This window comes from Gadus macrocephalus, chromosome 20, assembly GCF_031168955.1.
Source record: "Gadus macrocephalus chromosome 20, ASM3116895v1".
In the NCBI taxonomy this organism is placed as follows: domain Eukaryota; kingdom Metazoa; phylum Chordata; class Actinopteri; order Gadiformes; family Gadidae; genus Gadus; species Gadus macrocephalus.
Genome location: NC_082401.1, coordinates 7,251,072 through 7,274,398, shown reverse-complemented (window position 1 = coordinate 7,274,398; position 23,327 = coordinate 7,251,072). Strand labels below are relative to the sequence as shown.

Below are 23,327 nucleotides of genomic sequence, written 5' to 3'. Positions count from 1 at the left end.
CTGATAATACAGCGCGGTTCGGTCCTGCACACACCCGGACTCCCGTTACATCAGCTATCGTCATGAACTCTACAGTAACGCTGATAAACATAACCCAAGTTCGCGGGTTAACAGTTCAATAACCAACACAACACAATCAAACATGGCCGTGAGCAAAAAAATAAATCGAATTTTGTTTCATAGCCCGTTTTCCTCCTCCCTCTTGTTCAGTTCCAGCTGCTCTGAGCGTAGTCTCCACGAAAAGGCTGTTGCATTTCAAATACAAAATATATAGGCCTTATGGCATAGGCAGTATAGGCAAATGCTTGGGGCGCCGTCATCCGCGGGGGGCGCCGAAAACGGGGGGAGAAAAAAAAAAAGAAAAAAAAAAGTATATATATATTTATATATATATATATAATACTACATTTTTTTTTCAGTGCCATTACTACTATTATTTCGAAATATTATTTAAGCCCACAGCAACATAAAGTCATAGCAAAGGCTATTAAATAATGGAGAAGCCTTTTTTCTGGGTGCCTGCCTGGCTCGTTGCTCTGTACCTGCCATCTGTGAGGGGGGCAGGGTCAAGAGTGTGCAGTTAAAGTGTATTAATGTTAATATTTCACACCTTAGCTTTCACATATCATTCATAGGCTATCTATACATTCATTTCACTGCACTTTACTGTTATTTGCACTGTGGTTAGACTGAATTGCATTGCAATGACAATAAAGTTGAATGAATCTCATCACATTTTCATTAGTCTATATTAGTCTCATGTATAGCACACCAAGCATCTGTTTTTTTATTAAAATGTAACATGCACTCGTCACATATACTTCTCTTCTCCCTTCAGATGCACTTTTAAAATATTTCAGTACCACCCCCAGTGACACAGCATCAGGTGCTGCTGTCCCGTCTACCTCACAGCCCTAATTTTGTATTTAGGGGTCCAAGCCAACAGGTTGGAACCCTATTGTTTTTGTAAGAATTTTTTTTATTATTAGGGGTCCAAGCCAACAGGTTGGAACCCTATTGTTTTTGTAGTGTTTATTTTTATTATACTTACCTGCCTTAAAGTGTGCTCACAGCCCAAACCGTAAATGGTGCAGACTTGCCAAATGCATGACTAGATCCAGATCCGTGGCGACTACGCAGACGACAAAATCCAGACATGCCGGCCACTAGGTGGCGCTATACCAAGGAATACGCGTTTGGGGCTATAACTCCCACACCGAACCTCCCACATTCAAAACCTTATACACACATATTCCCTGGAGTCTGCTGCATCTTTTGGCATAGGCCACGCCCATTTGCGTCGATAATTTTTTTTCGCAAAATGGCGAAAACCGAAAAACTGTTCTTTCCCAACTCCTCCCACATTTCTTGACCAATCAACACCAAACTTTGCACACGACATCTTCAGACGAACACAAAAATATAAATTCAAACACTTTTTTGATCCGAACTTCGACGACGAAACGGTAGCGTTTTGAATATTGGTATATTAGCTAAATTACACGTGGAAAATCAAAAATTCCCAAAAACCCACAATTACACATCGGATCGAGTCCAAATTTAACACGCATGTTGGTGCTAACCTTAATGTCGTTCGATAAAAAATTCGGAAAATGTCGCCATTAGGGGGTGCAATAAACGAGGGAATTGTATATCTTCTAATTGGCCAGAGGAATGTTCTTCAAACTCAAGGGAAACCATCAAGGGGCAATCCCGAGTCTATAGAGAAAATATGGCCAAGAATTATTAATGTGGGCGGGAGTTATTTGGAAAAGGAAAAATGTCTTTGGAAAAATTCGCCACAAGGGGGTGCAAAAAAACGACGAAATAATATATCTCCTAATTGGCCAATGGAATGTTCTGAAAACGCGTTTTGGGCTATAACTCCCACAACGAACCTCCCACAGTCAAAACCTTTATATCCACAGATTCACTGGAGTCAGCTGCATCTTTTGCCATACGCCGTTTCTCAATTTCGAACACATGCTTCGCGTTGTGCCGGCGAAATGCACACTTCTTGGACCCCTGCATAACTGCTTGCAGTTCTAGTTATTATTATTATTCCCCCGTAAAAGTGGGAATACAGCCCAAACCGTAAATGTTGCACACACGCCGATTGCATGACTAGATCCAGGTCCGTGAGGACTACGCAGACGACAAAATCCAGACACGCCGGCCACCAGGTGGCGCTATACCTAGGAAAGATGCGTTTGGGGCTATAACTCCCACACCGAACCTTCCACAGTCAAAAACTTGTACCCACATATCCACTGGAGTCTGCTGCATCTTTTGGCATAGGCCACGCCCATTTGCGTCTATAATTTTTTTTCGCAAAATCGCGAAAACCGCAAAACTGCCTTTTCCCTACTCCTCCCACATTTCTTGACCAATTGACACAAAACTTTGCACACGACATCTTCAGACGCACACGAACAGAAATCATGTAAAACTTTTTGATCCGACCTTCGACGACGAAACGATAGCATTTTGAATATTTGTTTATTAGCTACGTTTTAAGTCGAAAATCAAAAATCCAGAGAAAAAAAAAAATTAGACATCGGATCGAGTCCAAATTTTACACACATGTTGGTGCTAGCCTTAACGCCGTTCGCTAAAAAATTCGGAAAATTAGGCCCTAAGGGGGCGCAATAAACGAGGAAATTGTATATCTTTTAATTGGCCAAAGGAATGTTCTTCAAACTATAAGGGAACCATCAAGGGGCAAACCCGAGTCTATATGAAAAATATGGCCAAGAATTATTAATGTGGGTGGGAGTTATTTGGCAAAGGAAAATTGTCTTTGGAAAAGTTCGCCACAAGGGGGCGCAAATAAACGACGAAATAATATATCTCCTAACTGGCCAATGGAATGTTCTGAAAACGCGTTTTGGGCTATAACTCCCACACAGAACCTCCCACAGTCAAAACCTTTATATCCACAGATTCACTGGGGTCAGCTGCAACTTTTGGCACACGCCGTGCCCATTTGTTTTGCACACATGCTTCGCGTTGTGCCGGCGAAATGCACACTTCTTGGACCCCTGAATAACTGCTTGCAGTTCTAGTTTTTTTTACACTTTTACACTCAGTTGAGTGCTTGTTTAATCTCTGGTTAGAACCAAATTAGATAAACCATACTACATTTAATTGTATTTACAATAATTTGAATCTGAACTCTATTATTTTGCTTATGAATGCCTTTAGTAAACATCATGCATTTCTTTGCAGTATTTTGTGCATACTTATTGTATGAGTGATTCATTGCTTGTTACTTGGTTTGTAATAGGCTACGTTTCGTGTGTTTAATTTTCTATCTAAAATCAAAGAGTCTCAAAGACAAAGCTTTGTAGCTTCTCTGAGTTTATGAACATTGGTAGTCGAATTTACTGTGCGATCCAACGGGGTAGGGGGCGCCAGCAAAAATCTTGCCTAGGGCGCCAAATTGGTCAGGGCCGGCCCTGTTATTAGGCCTCTGCGTGCGATCTGTTTTCGAGTCCGCGTTGCCCGGGCCGCGGTGCCCGTGGTTCCCGGGCCATTCATTCATTCGTTCACGGGGCATGGTGGGAGTCGCGGGAGATGCGGGAGTGGTCGCGGTGCCCAAGGTCACGGTGGCCGGGCCGCAAGGTGCCGCGGCACGACGGGAAACGTGGCGGTCGGGAGTCGCGGGAGTGCCCGCACCGCGGTCACGGTGAATGAATGTTCAATCCAACCATTTCTTCCTCAACCAACTCATCTCTGGAAGTTTAATTGCATGTCATGAATATTCACTAATATTTTTATATTTTTTGCACCAAAACCGACTCAGAGCTTCAGAGGGCATTCATTGCTATTAGTGACCAACGCAAAATCAATGAAAAACGATGCACTGACAACTTTAAGCAATATAACACGAGTGTGACTGGGTTGTTAGTTTATTTTTATTCTTTTGCGTTTGCTCAAAAAAGGTTGAGAACCACTGATCTAAACCCTGTGTAGGCCTATCTGAATTGCTTGAGGGCCATTATACAGGTAGATAATGAGGTCAGAAAAGTAATGAGTTCATCCAATGATTTAATATGTTACAGTATGAGGCAGACATGTTCTTGAAGAGATTCAAGTTTTATCAATAAATGCAGAAAGAGTAAACATAGCACAGATAATAACAAAGAAATGTGCATTGAGTTATGTAACATCTAGTTGCTTAGCAATAACCAGTAACATATAACATCAGAACACAGGGAGGTGCTGTGGGGCAGAAAACCACATATAGGCCTACAGGAACAACGGACATCATAAAAATCCATTTACAATTTACACATTTACAACTTCGGAATATGAAGATATATATACATATAAATACTGATATATAAAAACAATGTTTCATGATTTTTTTTTATTTACATTTAAAATGTCTCAATACAACTTTTGCTGACTCATGTCTTTTTTACAACTCACCAATAAGTGCATGCCTCTTGTTGACAGAAGTATTAAAAATTATAATATTAATACAAAATTATATATAAAAACAAATGTTGTGATTCAGTGTGTTTGCACAGTAGGCCTACGCACACACACACACACACACACACACACACACACACACACACACACACACACACACACACACACACACACACACACACACACACACACACACACACACACACACAGTTATAGGATCGTGGATGGCCTTTCCGTTGATGAGGACCCGCTCGGTCTAGGCGTCTGCGTGCGCTCAAGAAATCCCGTCTGCTGGATCACTGACTCCAACCTCCCTCTGAACTTCCTGCCCACAAACGCGTACAGCACTGGGTTTACACAGCTGTGCAGCAGCCCCAGACTCTGCGTGGCGAACACGGCTCGGTCCATGGTGTTCCGCGTCAGGCACTGGTACGGCCCGGTCCCCGCCCGAAGGAAAGTATCGATGATCACCGCCAGGTGGTAGGGCGTCCAGCACACCAGGAAGGCCACCACCAACACCACGATCACCTGCATGGCGCGCTGCCGCTGGAAGCCGCCCTTGGTGCGCAGGAGGCGCCGCATGGTGGTCCCGTAGCAAAGCAGCATCACAATCAACGGGAAGACAAAGCCCAGGGTGTGGCTGAGCCCCCTGGTGGCCAGCCTCCATTCCTGGACGCTGCCCGGGTCGTAATGCTCGGTGCAAACGCTCAGCTGCGTGCCGTTGGACGAGTCGGTTGAAGGGTTGGCAGAGTTCAACAGCCCCGGCAGAGACAGCAGTCCCCCCGTGAACCACACGGCGGCGCAGACGCACCAGTTCACCACCAGTCGGCGGCTCACCTTGTGAGTGTCTGTGGCGCGAACGATGGCCAGGTAGCGGTCCACGCTGATGCAGGCCAGGAAGAGGATGCTGACATAGAAGCTGAGTTCCTGGAGGACGCTGACCATTTTGCACATGGCGTCGCCGAACACCCAGCCCAGCGTCACGGAGGTGGCCCAGAAGGGGAGAGTCACGGCCAGGAGGATGTCGGCCACGGCCAGGTGGAGGAGGTAGAGGTCGGAGGAGGAAAGGGGCTGCTTGTTCAGGCAGATCACCAGCCCGACCAGAAGGTTCCCAGGGATGGCCAGCAGAAAGACGAGCACGTAGAAGACACTCATGCCAATCATGGCCGTGTCGGAGATAGGCGAGGGGTTGCATGGCTGAGTGATGGGATCAATCCAGAAATCTGTGCCGTTGTACGTTATGTTCAGCTCCTTGAAGATGGCGTCGATGTCAGCGAGGGAAAGTTCTGCAAATTACAAGAAAATACAACATTTGGGGCTTTTTCTAATAAGGATCCAAAAATGGGGTGTGGTTATGTTGCCTTTCAAAAAAAAGAGGGGTTCGCAACCGATATGTTTTGATAATGTAACAATGTATGTTTCACAACAGTCTGGTTGTGACCAACCCATGTTCGCTCTGTGAAATGTTTTTTGAAGTCGTGAGCTACAACACTCATGATTGGGGAGCGTTGTAATGTTATCGTGCTCACTAAAGAAGCAACTTTAAAGTTGTTTGTGGTGCTTAAACTAGGATGGCAGTGGCGTGTTGAGTGAACAGCAAAGCCAAAGACGCTTTGCAGATTTGATAAACGGGCACGTTTACGGAAAACATAAAGGCAAAAGGCCCAAGACAAATGCTAAACCCACAAGGCAAATGCAAGACCCACAACATAATGGAAGTCAAAAGAGGGTTTACAATGAAACTGACGTCTCAGCCACCGTATTTATCAGAGTAGCATATCCATTGAAACCATAAATAATATCGTTTAGCATACCATTCAATTATTATAGTTGTATTATAAGCCCAACTGAAAAAAAAAATCAAAGCAATTTCAGCTGTCGCAATGTTTTGATATGTGTTGAGATATCAAAATGGATGTTTAAGGAGATTATGGCCTAAATTATATTAGACATTTGCATAACATTGCAAATAATCATGGTAAAGAAGCCAAGGATTATTAGGATACAAATCAATACAATTTCATTCTCAATGCTTGGTGAATACAAAACACAATGCCTAAATTGCAAGGATGCTTCCTTAATAGCGGAGAAATATAGGTGAGACAAGCGCCAAGAGAGATAGCCTACTTGAAAGATCAGGGGCCGTATTCACAAAGGATTTTAGGGCTAAAAGTAGGTCCTAACTGGCGAATTTAGGAGTAACTCCTAAAAATAATGGGCGTGTCACTCTTAAATTTAGGACTAGGCTACTAACTTTTTTCACTAAGAGCAATTCACAAAGTATTATAGGCCTAAAAGTAGCACCTAAATCTAGGAGAGCTTAAAAGTCCTCAAGAGGACTCCAAACTCAACCTAACTCAACCTGCGTGTTGATGGAATGCACTTTCTTCCTATTGACGAACACGTCCTCGTCTTTTGATGGCGCAATTATTTTTATGTGCGTCCCGTCAATAGCACCGACCACACCGGGCATACCTGCAATTGCCATGAAGTTGGCTTTGATCCTGTGTAATTGTTGAATGTCCAAAGGAAAGTTTATGGCACGGCTGACTGATGGTTGCGATATTTTTAAATCGTCGGCATTGCAAAGTTGCATTGCACCTGTTGCTAAATAACGTAGTAGGCCTATGGCCAAACATTTTATTTCGGGACTAATCGGATTATTCCTGTTAGTCGGGGATGTTATTGCATTGCGATTAACTCCACAACAAGTTTAATACCCTAACATTTCGTCTCGCAGGCATTTACGATTCTTTGTGAATAGGTCTTACTGAGTTAGGAGTCCTCTTGAGGACTTTTAAGCTCTCCGAGACTTAGGTGCTACTTTTAGGCCTAAAATACTTTGTGAATTACTCTTAGTGAAAAAAGTTAGGAGTCCTATTTAAGAGTGACACGCCCATTCTTTTTAGGAGTTACTCCTAAATTCGCCAGTTAGGACCAACTTTTAGCCCTAAAATCCTTTGTGAATACGGCCCCTGAAAGGCATCATAAAGATTGTAACAAATTATAAATGAAGAAAATGATATGTAAATCTAAAGTTGGAATGCTTCTAAGTAGTTCTTCATGATGAACTTATTACAAAAAAAGTGGTTCAAAAGTAGGCATATGGAGCTTGATTTCTGACTAAATACTAATATTAAATAAAAAGTGTACTCACTTCCGTCTTTAACAGCAGATGTTTATGAAAAACAAACGTTAATAAAACCATAACAAGGAACATATAATAGAATATTGGCCTTTAAATGTGTATAGGCAGTATTTATTAATATTGCCCTTTGTGCTGTGACCACCATATTTTTCATCTGAGATTAATATAATGGGCTTCAATTTATCATATTATAACCATCTCCATGTGGATAGAATAATGTAAACGCTCACCAGCCATTGTGTGTTCTTGTCTGCTGTCTGATGGTATATCCCTTAGACAGCAGCGCTTCTGACTATATCTCCATACTCCTCCCATCCTCTGTTCAGTTCCCTGTTTGTACACAGTCCAAAGAAAACGTCAGATGGCTTTGATGATGCATCATGACTTAGATAGCCTACTGGATACCCATAGCATGGTATATATGGCTGCATGTGTTCTGTAGTTGTGTAGTAGCCCTATACATTTTTTTAAATTACTTCTGCAAGTATGTCAGTAGGATATATGAGTGGATATTGTTTACTTACATTGTTGCATTTTAAACGAAATTTCATGGGTGCTCTATTAAGCTTACATTTTATATCTAATCTTAAAAAGAGTTAGCCATAGGCCTACTTTTAAGCTATTCTTTTATCTCAAACCTAGTTTCATAAAAAAAAAGCCCCAGTGTTTCTATGACACATTGTCATAGGATGACGGAGTGACCAAAAAGTCCAAAATAAACTCATGTGATACAGTTTCTCTTTTCATTTTGATTTGAACAGACATCATCACCATGTCCTTGCGCCACAATTATCTATTACTCTGCAATTAAAGTATGGCTCAGTTGGCCTATAGCTTTATGCATAATTTTTTTAAAGAAAAACACTATAACGAAACCGACTAAGTGTCCGTGTTAACCCTGAGTGAAATTACATTCAACGTGACTGGTTTGTTTTTAATGCTGTGAATAATAATGTGTTGGGAGGAAGTCCCGCTCTCGTGATCAGCAGGACTTTTTGACACGCGGGGGAAGCCACCACGCTTCCTGATGCAACTTCTCATAAGCCCAGTATCACATGGGCATGCATGACTTAACTAGAATAACCACATGGTCGGCACATGTTTAGTTCTACTCTGTATGGAAACGAGTCCATCATCTTGATAATGGTGTTTTTAAACTTTTTAGCCAGATTTGTCATGCTTTCTTAATTTCAGTGACTCAAAGTATAATTAGGTCTTTGGAGGATTGCAGATATTGATAGAGGTATAGTATTGCTAGGTCTATCCATCATCACATAATACCCTGAAGTTAATTATGTAGTTTTACTTGTTCAAATGAGTTTAAATCATTGATCGCCATAAAAGGAGACTAGGCTTGTGTGTTGGCGTCATGAGGGACATAAACATATGGAGCCTGCATTCATGGTGCGACTTTTTAAACTTAAGGCATGATTTGAAGAAACATCAAGGTGCTTGGTGTAACATGAGATACAGCACTCAAGTGCAACTATCACATTTCAAAAAGACATCACAGAACCAATGCTGAGGACTTCATCGATTTCCTTGTCATGTTGATATAAAAAAAATCACCTTGTTAATGGGCCTTATACACAATAAAGTGGTTCATTCCAATTAACTGTATACTATTTAGTCACAAGATTGTCTTCCTTCTGAGGCTTGCCCTAGTAAGGTGGCATAAGTAACTTAATTAACCTTATTTTATGCTGCGTACATAGCCACGTCAATACAGACAGAACCAATGTATAAATGGGACTGTATGTGTGCATTTAGAGATAAAAATAAATGCACCGTTAGGTCTTGATGGGCAATAGACCTGTTTTAGACTGAGCATTTCAATGCACATCTACTTACGGTATTTGGTTACTTTCACGTTCAGTAGGCTCACTGTTGAGATTTTAAGTTTATGTCGTTTTCCCAATATTAAATGAAATCTTTTGTCAAGACATTTTGATAGGATAGAAGATAGGATGGTGGCAAACCATTGGTTACCTGTAAATAATAGTTTAGACTAGATTTACAAACTAGAGAAAATCCCAAAATGTCATGTAAAAATCTTAACATTTATTTGTTAAACCTCTTTGCCAGTGATTCCAAAAATGGTCCTTAAAAGCCAAACACTAATGAGAATCCATTGACCCCAGTTGTTATACACCTCATACATGATAAATCACCACCTTTCGCTTTACAGTCACTCACAAGGTTTGTTACAAAAACAAAGGAAGTTGCTTCATGAGAGCATTCAGTCCAAGTACTCATGATCACCCCCTTTAAGGCTTTGTTTTCCTCCTGCCTCCGCTGAAACGTGGTTTCCTGAAGTATAAATGACCGCCATAATTCAAGTGAAAACAAAAGTGCATTGAGTGTTCAAGTAGGGTGTATAGATTCATAAAACAAGACGTGGCTGGGTGTGAGGGGGAGGGTAACACTGGCATATGACAGGCGGTGTCCACAGCGAGCGTGTGTCCGCCCAACGCCATGCAGTGGCGTCTCACCACCGCTCAGACGGAGCCAAGACACCAGCCCTATACTCAATACACAAGTGACTAGGGTTTAAAAATAACAAAAACTTTTGATATATATGTATAAAAACACCTGTACTAGACGCCACCAGAGTGGATTATTTTGTTTCCGGGTTGGTGAGCATCAGGTTTGGCAACAGTGTCAGCTGAACGAAGAAGGAGCCAAAACTCTAAAGGCGAGCTTCATCTCTTGGCACGCCGGGGGTCTCTGCCGTTGCTAATGGTAACCGAGGGCTTGGTGGCGGGCGGGGCTCCGGTGGCGGTGACCGGGGGCGGGGCTCCGTTCCCTGGCGAGCGTCCATTGGGCCGGCCCGTGGGACCGAACGATGAGTCCCGCGTTGCACCGGGCGGAGGGTTGTTGTTGTTGTTGCTGTTGACAAAAGGCTGCATGGTACCATTACCTGGGGAGAGAGGAGGAACAACACACGTCTCAACAACTCACCATGAAACCATCAGTAAGCCGCTGGGAAACGCAGGGGGAGAGATCTCCCCTTTAGGGAGGAATTAAAGAGTGCCGTCTTGATGAGGCTGGCACAATTGGGGACATTACGAGGAAATTTGTGGTTGATTAAAGGTCAAATCATACCTGGCGGTGCAGATGTACCTGAATTTTGATTGGGTGGGGAGTTTCCCCTTGGATTCTGGTCGGGTTTACCCTGTTGGTAAAACAATTATGATACGCTATAAAATATGGACTGATTGTTTTTGGTGTGCATGGTCATTGTTTAGGGGCTACTCACAGACTTGTTTTGCTGGTTGGACTGAGCTTGTAGGTCTGGGTTTGGTTCACTAAAATTGGGCACTTCCGAATACACCATGCAGAACCTGGATGGGGGAAAAGACAATGTTGATTTAGCTTCAAAGAAATTAGCTTTCCATTGACTCGTCTATAATCTAATGTTGTCAGTTGTAAATCTAAATATTAACCAGCAAAACTATCCGTTAAGGCTGTCTGATTCTGGTCGGTTGGTCGATATGCAGTGCAAATTCTCATTGGACGGACAATCGCTGGTGTTCCTTTTATGAGGAGAATCCATTATCTTCGGGGCAAGATAAACAAATGCGGACCGATGTATTTTCTGACATTAGATTTTTCTGAGTGACATTGATGGCTTTGGAGTTTCTCTTTTAATAGGCATCAAACTTAATTGCACCATATAGAAGAAGCAGTCGGTGTGGCACCTTTTGTTGAAAAGGATGAATGAATGTAAGTAGGCGTACCATCTAAAACGTTAGGCATAGGGAGAGGTTTTTCCCCTTTGTCTGCGAATTCCAATAACTTTAGTTTTTAATGCTCCATAGGCTTTGAGAATGAACATAACAAAATTGGCATCTTGGCACAAATCGCAATACCAGCAGTACCACTTCTATTAAACAAGACCCGTTTCGCGTTTGCTCATTTGCGTAATCGAGCACAAAATACATTTCAAAGTGGATCGTCCCACTTCCCGATCTCCAATCCCTGATGCAGAGCGAATTCAAATCACGGGGGATTCAAATCGATGGGCTGGGGATCTAACACCGTAATATAACCACATTTCACATTAATCGCAAATATCCCGCTGCTTCGGGTTTTCCTTTGTAGGCGCGTTGAGAGGAGGCGCGGAAGAATCCGCTGTCAGTACGTGTGCAGTTTATCAGTGATACCCGTGTTTATCCAATAAGTGGTAGTGTACCCGCGCACCATTGGCATGTAGGCGCGCTCGTCTCTGTGTGCGTGTGCGCACGAGAATGACAGGGAGAAAGAGTGCTATTCCGAGATGAATGAGCGGAACGATTATTATATTTCAAAATCGCGTGAAAAAATAAGCTGAATCATTTTGTGGTGCTCGGTGTTCATTCTGTGGCACTGCGCCACAAAATGAAGGTCTATGTAAGGTCTATGTATGGGAAACACTGAAAGGTGTTCTGGGTTTGAACCCCAGTGTCAGCATACTATCAGTAGGCCTCGTTGAGCAAGAAGCAACCACAACCTGCGCCTTAAACCTGCATCGAGACAGTCAAATCACTTTGGATAAAACTGTCTGGTAGAATGACTAACTTGTAGACAGATGTTGACAACAGCCTCCCTTAAAACAGACTGGCAGATTACTCACTCTCCAATCTTCTGCAGGTCACCGCCTCTCCCAGTGTACAACGTCAGACAGCCCTTCCAAATGGACGCATACCTACCAAAACATACTTAGATTAGAAACATTTAGATGAGAACAAGGGAGATACCTGAATGCATGGAACATGGAATAATCTGTAATTCCGACATCTTTACAAAAGTGAATTGGAAAATCTATAAAATGTAGATCTCTCATAAATATGTAATCTGAAATTGAAATTGGGGTCAAGTGTGAAGAGGGTTTACCGTCTTGTGAGCAAAATATAGGCAATGTATCAAATATTTTCAGTTGATGCATAACATATTATAAACTGCACCGGTAGTTAATAGTTATTTAAAACAGATAGAGGTTCAAGTGGGGATAAGCTACCCTCTCGTGAGCCGGATGATGTCGCCAGCTTGGATGAGACTGCCGAGCTCATCCCAAACAGAGATGGCAATACTGCCACTTTTGTCGGCCACCTTGCAGGAGCGCACTTCATGACCATCCTTCGTCTTCGTCACTCTCCCTGTTTGTTGGTGACAAGAGATTAGGAACAAATGCAAAAGTTGCAGCATTCCAAATGCGAGAATTACCTCAGCACGTCATTTCAATACGTCTCGACGAGTAGTAAAATGCCATACTATATGTACATATTTTCTTTTTTCTGATTAAAATAATGTAATATCCCTGCATTTATGGATAAAATATAGTTAGGTTACATGTTTAATTCAAACATGGTAGCTATAAATAGTTATCTTTACTTCATTTTATTCGTTTATTCTCCATTTGTGTACTTCTATCTCGAGAAGAGCCATTGTGACACACAAATGCCATCGGGATTGATAAATGACTGTTACTCTGAATAATTATAGTGAACCATTGGTCCCTTTAAGAAATCCCACAAATCATAATCTCGCGTGATCTGCAACAGAAACATCGCGACACCCTAGTTTCCTCCTCGATGTTCAGTGCAACTTACCGATCTCCAAAACAATGAAGACGATGTTCAAATTCTTTGATCCGGGCTTGACGTCCTTTATCAAAAACAGTGCCTCGGTTGTGGGATTTGCCATCATTAAAAAAAACTAGCATTAAAAGCTAAACGTGCTAGTTAGCGCTAGCTTCCTTTCCCAGTACTGACAGGCTAAGGCATTCAGCTAACTAGCTTTTTAGCTTTTGATCGACGAACTAAAAAACGTGATTTTTTGATGCAACGTTAGATAGGTTTCTAATTATTAAATGAGCAGACTATCACTCGGTCAAACGACCAGGGTGTGATCCGGGGAGAGCAGTGGGTCTAGGAGCTGAGACTAGTAGCTTCAGGACGAGGGTCTCTCAGGTTTCCATCGTCCACTTCCTCTTCAGCCAAAAGGTGATCTTACACTTCTGCCAAGGTCGAGAAGCAGTGAGAAAAATAAGCAATTGTGGTGCACTCAATCCAGTTGATATTAAACTAGTTATCTCTTGTGATTTAAATGCCTGTCACTTTTTGCAGAGACGAGCAAATAACTTCGCTTTGCGTGCTCGCACACAAGTTAAAAGAGCTGGCATTTGTCAATAATCTTTGTTAAATACGTCCATATATGTGACTAAGAAGACGTATGTAAATAACGTCGTCAAATCGGTTATTTTGTGCGCCCCTTGAGCGTATAGGAGCTATGTTAGCATGTTAGCAGTCTAGCTAACTTCTCTTTGTTAAACATCAACATCAGTGTACCTTTTTGAAAGTATGGACCCTAACTTTACAGCCCTAAGCGTGTGTCATGTTTTAAGTTAAGCCTTATAGTTATGCCTTAATAATTTTAACAATAACCTACGCTATTTATCCTATTTCACATAGTTTGACACACGTCTCCCTCCTGTTTGACAATGCCCCAAACTATGCTCTGCGGTCTCGCCGATCATTTATATAATCACCGGGCGAATCCATTCTCATGCAAAAAAGAGGGGTGTGGAATTGTTAGCAGTTTTGTTGTAATACTTAACAGTTTTGTTGTGAACACATAGTCTATCTATGTAAACAACACAATTGCTTTTTATGGAAATAAGCTAATACTGATAAAAAAAAGCCAAACAATTTGGTATTGATGGGGTATAGTATTGGCCCTGACTCGGATTTTGAATGGAGAGTCGGTCAGGCCGGCAACGCGAGACATGATTCCCTAGTGGAGTGCATTTTGTTGTATCAGATGAATATCAGACCTAAACTTGTTAAACATTATTTTACATTTTGTAAATTCATATTTCAATTCATTCATATGAACACAATGGTTCATGGTGCTTGTAGGAAAATGTGAAGAAGAACTGTTTATTATAATTGTATCGGTATTCCACTCAGTTTTGACGAATAAAATGAACTTCGTGTTTGTTTATCTACCCGACCGTCTAAGTAGTTGCGTCTATAAGAGAGTGAAATGTCGAAAATGATTCGTCACGAACAGGATTCGAACCTGTGCGGGGAAACCCCATTGGATTTCGAGTCCAACGCCTTAACCTCTCGGCCACCGTGACTGAATACGGGATACATTGGATATTTTATCAACACATACATCCTTTATCATCATATTGATACTATACTATGGATATAAAATAATACTATAATACATTTAATTTAGAGGCGCCTTTCAAGACACCCAAGGTCACCTTACAGAGCATATAGTCATCATTCAAAACTATGTAAAACAGACTAGGAATAAAAGGAAAACAGAGGTTAAACATGAAGAAGAAGAAGAATTAATGTTGAATGAATACATGGAATATGCTTTTTCAAAACGACGAGTCGTCTCATCAGTAGTCAACTTAAAAATACGCACATTGAGTGATTATATGTTTTTTTATAGTTACAGTTATCCACAAACTAGTCTAACATGTTTACGCTTGGGGGAGCCAAACCATCACACGACTAACCTTTTCCCTAACTAAAATAGATTAGCCAAATCCACACCCAACACATATCCCTAATTGTTCTTGTCGACTGTACAATGCATTTATCTATTGTTATTTTTCAGGTTCGCGTTGTTGCACGACGGTGGTAATGCGGTCTAAGTAACTCATATAAAAGCAGCAACACATGATCTGCAAACTACCCGCTGTTTAATTGATAACCAGTGGCGGCTGGTATTTCAAAAATGTTGAATAGTGAATAGTGGGGAATAGCCTCCGAGAACGAAGGTCGAGAGGGCTATTCCTCACTATTCACGGAGCCTGAGGTGAATAACTGTTTTAGTATATACTATAACAGTTATTCAATAGTGTGAATACTTCATGCCGAGATTTAGTTGTTTTTATTATCTGTTTATTTGTTTTTATGAGCGTGACGAGACGACCGTCACGCGACATTTGCGATGAAAACATATAACGAGTTTGAGATCGCAATCATAGGATAGGCCTATTGCAAAATATCCCGAGAAAGCGAACCAATCAAATTGTGGCATAGGAGTTTCACGGTGTAGCATAATACATTTGACCTATTCATTCAGATTCAGAGCCTACACCCTGACTTGCAGGGGCTGGACAAGCTTACACTGCACATACAGACCTACTTTATGGCCATTCGACAAGCCATTTATATTTGACCTATTGTTGTTATTCTGATATTGAGACAAATCATGATCACCGTCCTATAGCGTCCATTTTCTTTGAGTCTCAATGTCTACTTCAATTGCAGTTAGAAATATGGGACAGTTGCTTCATTTTGTTTAGTCTACAAGCCGAAAGACAATTAAACGGCTGATTCAAGTAAAAATATATAAATAAGATATACCAAGACATCAGAAATAGTAGGATATGCCTGATGCATATACAGTAGGCCTATAGTAAAAGCAGCGATTTCACGACTTTTTTGTTTAATCATAGCATAAATAGGGGATAGATAACAGCTGAAATCCCTTCCATTGATACATCATAACATTGTTTGGGTGTTTTGATAGTATCAATCATCGTCAGTTACTATATAGCAGGCTAGGCCTATATCTTTTTTTATTAAGCCCTTTGCTCCTCTTGGGTGCATAGGCAGGGGTTAGGGGCCTATATAGGCTAGCGATGTTATAATAATAAAACACGTACATAACCAGCACACGTACGGACTACTCGCATATCTACAAACACAAATACCACTAATAAAGACACTTTAAAACATGTGTACGTTAATTTTAGTACTTTCTTATGATGTCTTGAAAGAAACAAGCTTTCTGTAAATCGCTTTACCTATAGCCTACCTGACAATTGAGCGTCAATAGTTTCGGAGGAAGTTCACAACACTAGTCGTTTAATCAGCAGCTAGCATGCACGGCAACCAGAAGGTGTTGAATGGCAACCATTGAATGACTAACCAATCCGGGTACTGTCCGTCGACCCAGAGATTTCTCAGGATCTGAATGGCTCTTTTGCCCCACTGGTTAGGAGTGTTCGCGCCTGTGTTAGGATCTTGTTAGGACTTCGTTAGGAACTGTTAGGAGTTGTTAGGACTTCGTTAGGAACTGTTAGGACTTTGTTAGGACTTCGTTAGGAACTGTTAGGAACTGTTAGGACTTTGTTAGGAACTGTTAGGACTTTGTTAGGAGTTGTTAGGACTTTGTTAGGAACTGTTAGGACTTTGTTAGGAGTTGTTAGGACTTCGTTAGGAACTGTTAGGAGTTGTTAGGACTTCGTTAGGAACTGTTAGGACTTTGTTAGGAGTTGTTAGGACTTTGTTAGGAACTGTAAGGAGTTTACAGGACTTTTTCTTTAATAGGTCCAGCTACGTTAACATCGTGACCTCATAGCAGCCCGACACAGTGTAGCCTGCTAAGAAGTCCAAGGAAAAAGAAGAACATATCAACAATGTAGGACGTCAGAGAAGGACGGCAAATTTTGGAGACATTTTCTTCAAATAAAAGAAGCTTTCGCCGTTGTCCAGAAATACCTCACGGATAACGTGTTTGTTTGTTATTATCCCCCTGTCGCATGGAAGTGCGATTCTGTCGACCAATCAACAGACGGCGTATGTAGCTCGAACTTGCCGGGCGTTACACCGAATTCTGCGACCCACCGAAAAGTGTTACCCCAGGGGGCGCTGTTGCATATTTACTGCAATATGCACGAGTTTGAAGCGTAGACAGGCATGACATCCATAAAACATAAGGTGCTTAATAAATACATTTGATTGATTTGATTAGCATTTTACAGACCCATACAATGGATAGGGCGTTTAGTACGGTCCTTCACCGTTGCTCCTTTCCATAAAAAGCTAGTCAGTGTTAAATTACGCTGATTTACCTTTGAGCATTTCCTATTATAGGCTACTGTGTAAAATGCTGTTTAGAATTAATGTTAGTATAAAGAAAAAAAAGACCCACCAATGGGGGGGAGATCTTATGTTTTATTTATGTTTTTGTCATAATGCACTCGTGCATGTTGCAGAAAATGTGCAACAGCGCCCCCTGGGGTCACACTTTTTGGTGGGTCGCAGAATTCGGTGTAACACCAGCACCCTTTTAGGCGGCTCAATACCCCAATGGAGGAGTACTAAGAGACGAGTACGGCTCAATACGGCTCGGTCCGGGTCACGTCTACTTTTGGCGGTGGAAACGCGATCCCGGCACCTTTGCGAACTGAACCGACCAGCGACCTCCGGTGGAAACGCGCCAAGAGTGGCCCCCAAGAGGGACGTCTGGCTCACGTCACCATGAGAGGGGGAGACGAGATGGGCTTTTGACATCGGAAAGGCTCCTCCAGCGGTCTCCCTGTCTCATGGTAGCCTACTTATGGCGCATTTCCACCGGAGGGTGCAGTTCGGTTCGGTTTTCCTCAGTCCGAGGGGGCGGTATAGCCCATCAGTTCCGAGGTCGATATTCCACCGCCGACAGTACCCTTATGGTAGGCCGGGGGCCTCTTCGAATAGTCAAACCTCCTAACCTTTATGCCTCCTTTCCTTAAAGGGGTAGTTCGGAATTTTGGACATAGGGCCTGATTCCCAAGTTAGCAATGGTATTCTTTATCACTGGAGACAGTTTTCAACACATTTCATTCAGTCCTTCTAGTTGCAGAGTTCGCTCGTGCTAGGCTAGCACACGGCAACGGGCAATGCTAGCCTGCTATTAAAAACAGTCTTACCCACTCCACAGTACACACGAGGTAAATCAATTATAACGCCAGACTATAGATTTAAATGTCTGTGTTGATAGAATAATGTTAGAAATAAAACTAACCTTGCATCGCATGAATCATCGAGGGACTACTTTCTCAGCAGAAGCGGAATTTGACTATGCGCCGGTTAGTTATGTAACCGAATCACGACACAAGAACGTAAACAGAGAAGCGTGGGACAGAAGCGCAATTGAACGACTAGGCAACATGGTGGTAAGTCAACCATTATTGTAAAGTGAATACACATGAATACCCGACAGTGGGGGTCCTCTCCAGGGAGGAGGACCCCCTACCACACCTTAGGATGTCCAGCTCTTTGCCGCCCTTCTGGAGTGTCCCCACCTTCGTGTACAGTGCAACACCTGCAGGGTCTTGGAGGCACTCCAGGTGCTTCTGCTGTACTTCCCAGACATGGCGCATGCTGTCATGGCTCACCAGACGCAGCCCTGTGGTGTCCGTCAGCTCCCACACCGATTCCAGCAGCCCTGAGATCATGCCCCGTATCTCCTCCACTCCACGGGTCCTCCTCCTGCAGTGCCTCTTCAGTTCGCCTGGACTGATGGTGGCCATGAGCTGTTCCTCAGTGGGAGTATGCCCGCTGTGGCTGCTCTTCCACTCTGCTCTCTTGGCCTCCTTCAGGCGTTGCACATCCTCCTGGTCCCATGCAAAAATGCAGGAGGAAAGCTTGGCACAAAAGATGCCATATAGAGGGTGGTGTTCTGTTGTGAGGCCGCAGTTAAAGCGTCTCATAAAGTGGAAGCTGTCCAAGCGCACTGCAGATTGCCATGGGTGAAACAGCTTAGCCACTGAAGACACACCTGTAAAAAACAACATAATTACATAGACCAACCTAACCCTGTGTGGGGTTAAACCATGATTAAGCAAATTCCCAATTGCCTGTACCACTTCCATACATTTATAACAAATGGTTCTAACAGGGTGTGTGTGTGTGTGTGTGTGTGTGTGTGTGTGTGTGTGTGTGTGTGTGTGTGTGTGTGTGTGTGTGTGTGTGTGTGTGTGTGTGTGTGTGTGTGTGTGTGTGTGTGTGTGTGTGTGTGTGTTTTTCACCCACCTGACTGGCTGCAGCAGTCTCGGTCGACATAGATGGCCTCAGGTTCAGCTTGGCCTGCATTCTTGTACCGAGTGACGACGCCTTGGCACAACTCTTCCAACCCTGCACCTTCACCCGACGTCAGAACAGAGTTCAGGACCTGGCCAAACTCGTTTCCGATATTGGATATCCATGCAGCACTGTCCCCGATCCCGCCAGCCAGCTTCTTGGTGATCTGTAAAACAAACACAAGCACTAAGAAGTAAACCAATTTCCTGTTTTGTAATTATACATGTTATATTTTATATAGTTTTTACCTTAACCTTCTTTGTTGAATCCATCTTCAGAATTCTACCATAGGTAGAAGTGATCACTCCCTTCATCTCATCCAGATGGCTGAGAATGTCGTTGGAGTGGACCGTCTCAAACCATTGAGCAAGTGGAAGGGGCCTGAAGGTTGGTGGAGGAAGATAGACAGCTGCAGAGGGGATGAACGTAGCCATCTTCTTGTGGCGCTCACAGTCCGAGAGGTAGCGGATGGTCTGCCGTGCCCACTCCTCACTGTGCGCTTCTTCCATTGCAGACTGGACGTAGGAGGAACTGTTTCCACTGGTCCTTGGCTTGAGGAAAGTCACACCTTTCCTGTCCAGAGCCAGCTGGGTCGTGAGGACAGCGGGGAACAGGCTCCTGTGTGCCACATCCAACTGGGAGAGAATATCCTGGCTCCATGGGCAGACTAAGAGTGAAGGGTTCGAACACGGATAGTCCCCTCCCACTAGGTAGTAGCGGCTATCCACATCAATCACCTCCCTGACCTTTCTATATATACCGGAGCTGTTCATTTTAAGGAAATCCCCCACATCCTCATGGGTGCCCAGATGAACAGCCTCTGCCGGTGGTACCACCCAGGCTCAGGACGAGAGGGTTTGGGCTCCAGTGGGGGGTGAAACCAGCAGGCTTCAAAGTTCTGCTTCAGCTGACCTGTAGGCTCATATAGGCACTTTGCAATCCACACCTGATCTGCTTCCTGGATTACTTTGAAATTGATCGGGAAGAAAACCTTTCCAAACTACTGGAGATGGTTTAGGTGGAGTTGCAGTGTGGTGTGGCGTGGCACAGCTATTTGAAGGAGGGAGCAGAGATGGCGTTGGCATCGGTGGTAGTAGTGTGGGCTTCGGTGGTGATGGCGTTGGCTTCGGTGTTTGTACTGTTGGCTTTTGCATTGATGGCATAACGAATCCTGCATAGTGAACCTGTTGAATATGGTTCAAAAGATCAACAGTACCCAGCACCTTGGCCCCACAGGTGTCACACGTATCCTGAGTTTGGTGGTCAGACAGGTGCTCTGAAAAATGTGCTGCCTCCACAAGCTGGTTGCACCCATAGCACTGCACTTCCTGTCCTGCCACTGATGCCCCTGACTCCTTGTCTCCTCTCCCTGCCTCTGCCTCTGTGTGGGACCGGGCTCCCCCTGCATCCGTGACTCCTCTCCTTGTCTCTGTGTCTCTTCTCCCTGCCTCCTTGTCTCCTCTCCCTGCCTCTGCCTCTGCCTCTGTGTGGGACCGGGCTCCCCCTGCATCCGTGTCTCCTCTTCCTGCCTCTGAGCCGACTCGGACTCGCCCTGCCTCCGTCTCAACTACTCCTGCCTCACTGGACCCAGCTCTTGATGACAGATCTGCTGGCTGGGGGGGGGGGGGGGGGTACACAAAGAGGGGCCATGCTACATACACCTAAGAATCCTACACTACTAGTTTTCTCCAGTTGTTAAAATACATCAGGCATTACTGCAAAATCACTGAAGCCCACCAGAGGAAAGAACAAGCAAACCTGTAAACAATCAATTAGTAAATAACTCACTTACCTTGTGGAACCCACAGGGGAAAATAATTTCACATACCTTGTGGAACCCACAGGAGCACTGAAGGCTTCTCCCGAACAGATCCTTACTAGCACTATGGCTCTGCAGGGGGCAAGCATCGAGGCTCTCCAAGGCCTTTTTCCATTTCTTGGCCCCTGGCCGTTTGCCAGTCGAGAAGCGGAATTGGCCCTGGGCATATTTTATGCAGAGGTCCCTCAAGTAGCTGTCTGGCTTTCCTGTCTTAGTCATCTGCGAACATTAAATATAAAACAGGTTGATGTCGAGCTAGGCTATGTGTGTGTACAGACAGACCGAGTGGAGGAAATTATTATAATGTGTGTGTGTGTGTGTGTGTGTGTGTGTGTGTGTGTGTGTGTGTGTGTGTGTGTGTATTTATGTAGGTAGTTAGGTAGGTAGGCATGTTTTGCAGTACTGTTTTATTATTGTTAATAATTAAACTTGGCACAAGCATGTCATAGGCTACATCTGGACACATCTGCACTCTGCCCCAACATATAAACAGGCTCCATTACCGGAGGGGACGAACCCTGGCACAATTATTTCACATCACAAGACATCATTAAACGGCAAATAAATAAGTTATTATTGGTCTTCTGATTCTATCATATCGCCAATATCCCCACCCTGCTGGCCGTAGCCACACAGTGCTAGTATGCACAGCAGTCAGAAGCTCCGTTAGCAAAGTGGCCACGTAACAAGAAAGTTGAAATACAAAGATGAATATCATGCTGAGAAATGAAATCGTAAACCGTTTTGTTTTTTAAGGTGTTGCTTTTATGAGTATTAATCAAGTTTCCAAACCTTTTTCCCCGAGTCTGTTGTGATGCGGTGGAAAAGAATGGCTGCCACTCTAAAGCAATAACCACCATGATAACCACTCCTCCTCGGTCACGTGACCTACACAGTTCGGAATCAGTGTTCGGACCGTGTTCGGACCTTGTTCGGACCTCGTTTGAAACTCTCTGATCTCGATAGGAATGTGTTCGGACCTCGTTCGGAATTGTTCGGACCTTTTGTAACGTGTTAGGACCTCGGAGACAGTCCAGAAACGGACAGGTAGTTTACCAGACAAAAAATGCCAGACTGTAAAGGGGGTACGAAATGAAACGAGGTACTGAGCATCAGCCTTTTGAAGACGAGCGAGGGCTGCTGCTGGTAGCATATGTTATGCTGCATTAAAAAATAAAATAAAAAAAGAAGCGCCCAGAGGAGAATTGCATCTGCCAAATCCTGACCACCAGTAAACACTAGCGAAGGACCAATGTAGACTTCACTCGTTACAACATCATAAGCAAATTGCCCGCAAATAATATCCCCTACAATTTAGGATAATCACACAGGTTATGCGAGAACATATTTATGTCAGGATAGGCCTACCAGGCTCTCAATCAGACAAAACAACTATTACCACATTGGCATAGGTATTGGCATTATGATGACTATATGCTCTGTAAGGTGACCTTGGGTGTCTTGAAAGGCGCCTCTAAATTAAATGTATTATTATTATTATTTTTATAGCAATCTCATCGTGTGTAGCTGGCTGCTACTAGCTGCAATCTATATACAATGCATACTAGCTGGAGCACCAACCAGAATCAGATCACAATCGCTTAGGACCGTGGGTAACCTTTGGCCAGGTCATCACGAGCAAACAGATCCAGCAGTTTACGTAAACCAATTTCCTACCTTATGTGGCCCTCCACATGCAGGCTAGATGATGTATCTATATCGTTATCCAGTGTCACAAACATGCTTTTTACAGGAAGCAAAAGGACCGGCTATTTTCTGAATAAAAATGACAATTTTGGCTGTCTGTCTGAAACTTCTCCAGTGCGTTCTAACCAAACGCGACGGGCGACAAGATCCCATACAAAGTGAACGTAGAGACGCGTATCGGGCGTATAACCTAGCAGTTGAGCAGTCGGATGTGGATGTCCATGTCCTACAGGCTGCAGCCAGACATTATAGCGGGTTTAAGTGAGGGGACCAATCACAACCCTTGCTGCTGCGTTGCCACGACAGAAGGTTAACATTTTTTGGAGGCGCACGTTAGGCCCTTGCGGTGGATGCA

At 43.4% G+C, this 23,327-nt stretch overlaps 3 protein-coding genes across 7 annotated transcripts; all 3 read right to left on the bottom strand.

The window, feature by feature from the left end:
• Window positions 1–4,033: 4,033 nt before the first annotated feature.
• On the bottom strand, window positions 4,034–7,978 carry LOC132448258 (C-X-C chemokine receptor type 2-like). 3 transcript variants are annotated; one of them, XM_060039384.1, is made up of 2 exons: window positions 7,819–7,978; window positions 4,034–5,726 (listed from the first exon to the last, which is right to left on the bottom strand). In XM_060039384.1, exons 1-2 carry the CDS (start codon window positions 7,901–7,903, stop codon window positions 4,651–4,653), a joined length of 1,161 nt encoding a protein of 386 aa, XP_059895367.1. In that variant the 5' UTR covers window positions 7,904–7,978; the 3' UTR covers window positions 4,034–4,650. The 3 variants fall into 3 exon arrangements, with proteins under 3 accessions (XP_059895367.1, XP_059895366.1, XP_059895368.1); XM_060039383.1 differs by having other exon boundaries at window positions 7,813–7,966; XM_060039385.1 differs by lacking the exon at window positions 7,819–7,978 and adding an exon at window positions 7,598–7,806.
• Window positions 7,979–9,629: 1,651 nt separating this feature from the next.
• nabp1a (nucleic acid binding protein 1a) lies at window positions 9,630–14,099 on the bottom strand. 3 transcript variants are annotated; one of them, XM_060039380.1, is made up of 6 exons: window positions 13,180–14,099; window positions 12,588–12,726; window positions 12,204–12,275; window positions 10,848–10,932; window positions 10,694–10,763; window positions 9,630–10,508 (listed from the first exon to the last, which is right to left on the bottom strand). In XM_060039380.1, exons 1-6 carry the CDS (start codon window positions 13,274–13,276, stop codon window positions 10,291–10,293), a joined length of 681 nt encoding a protein of 226 aa, XP_059895363.1. In that variant the 5' UTR covers window positions 13,277–14,099; the 3' UTR covers window positions 9,630–10,290. The 3 variants fall into 3 exon arrangements, with proteins under 3 accessions (XP_059895363.1, XP_059895364.1, XP_059895365.1); XM_060039381.1 differs by having other exon boundaries at window positions 10,712–10,763; XM_060039382.1 differs by lacking the exon at window positions 10,694–10,763.
• A 4,452-nt stretch (window positions 14,100–18,551) lies between these two features.
• LOC132448858 (uncharacterized) lies at window positions 18,552–22,317 on the bottom strand. Its single transcript, XM_060040405.1, has 4 exons — window positions 22,058–22,317; window positions 19,701–21,484; window positions 19,399–19,612; window positions 18,552–19,144 (listed from the first exon to the last, which is right to left on the bottom strand). The coding sequence occupies exons 2-4, from the start codon at window positions 20,217–20,219 to the stop codon at window positions 18,552–18,554; spliced, it is 1,326 nt and encodes a 441-aa protein (XP_059896388.1). The 5' UTR covers window positions 20,220–21,484; window positions 22,058–22,317.
• Window positions 22,318–23,327: the final 1,010 nt, after the last annotated feature.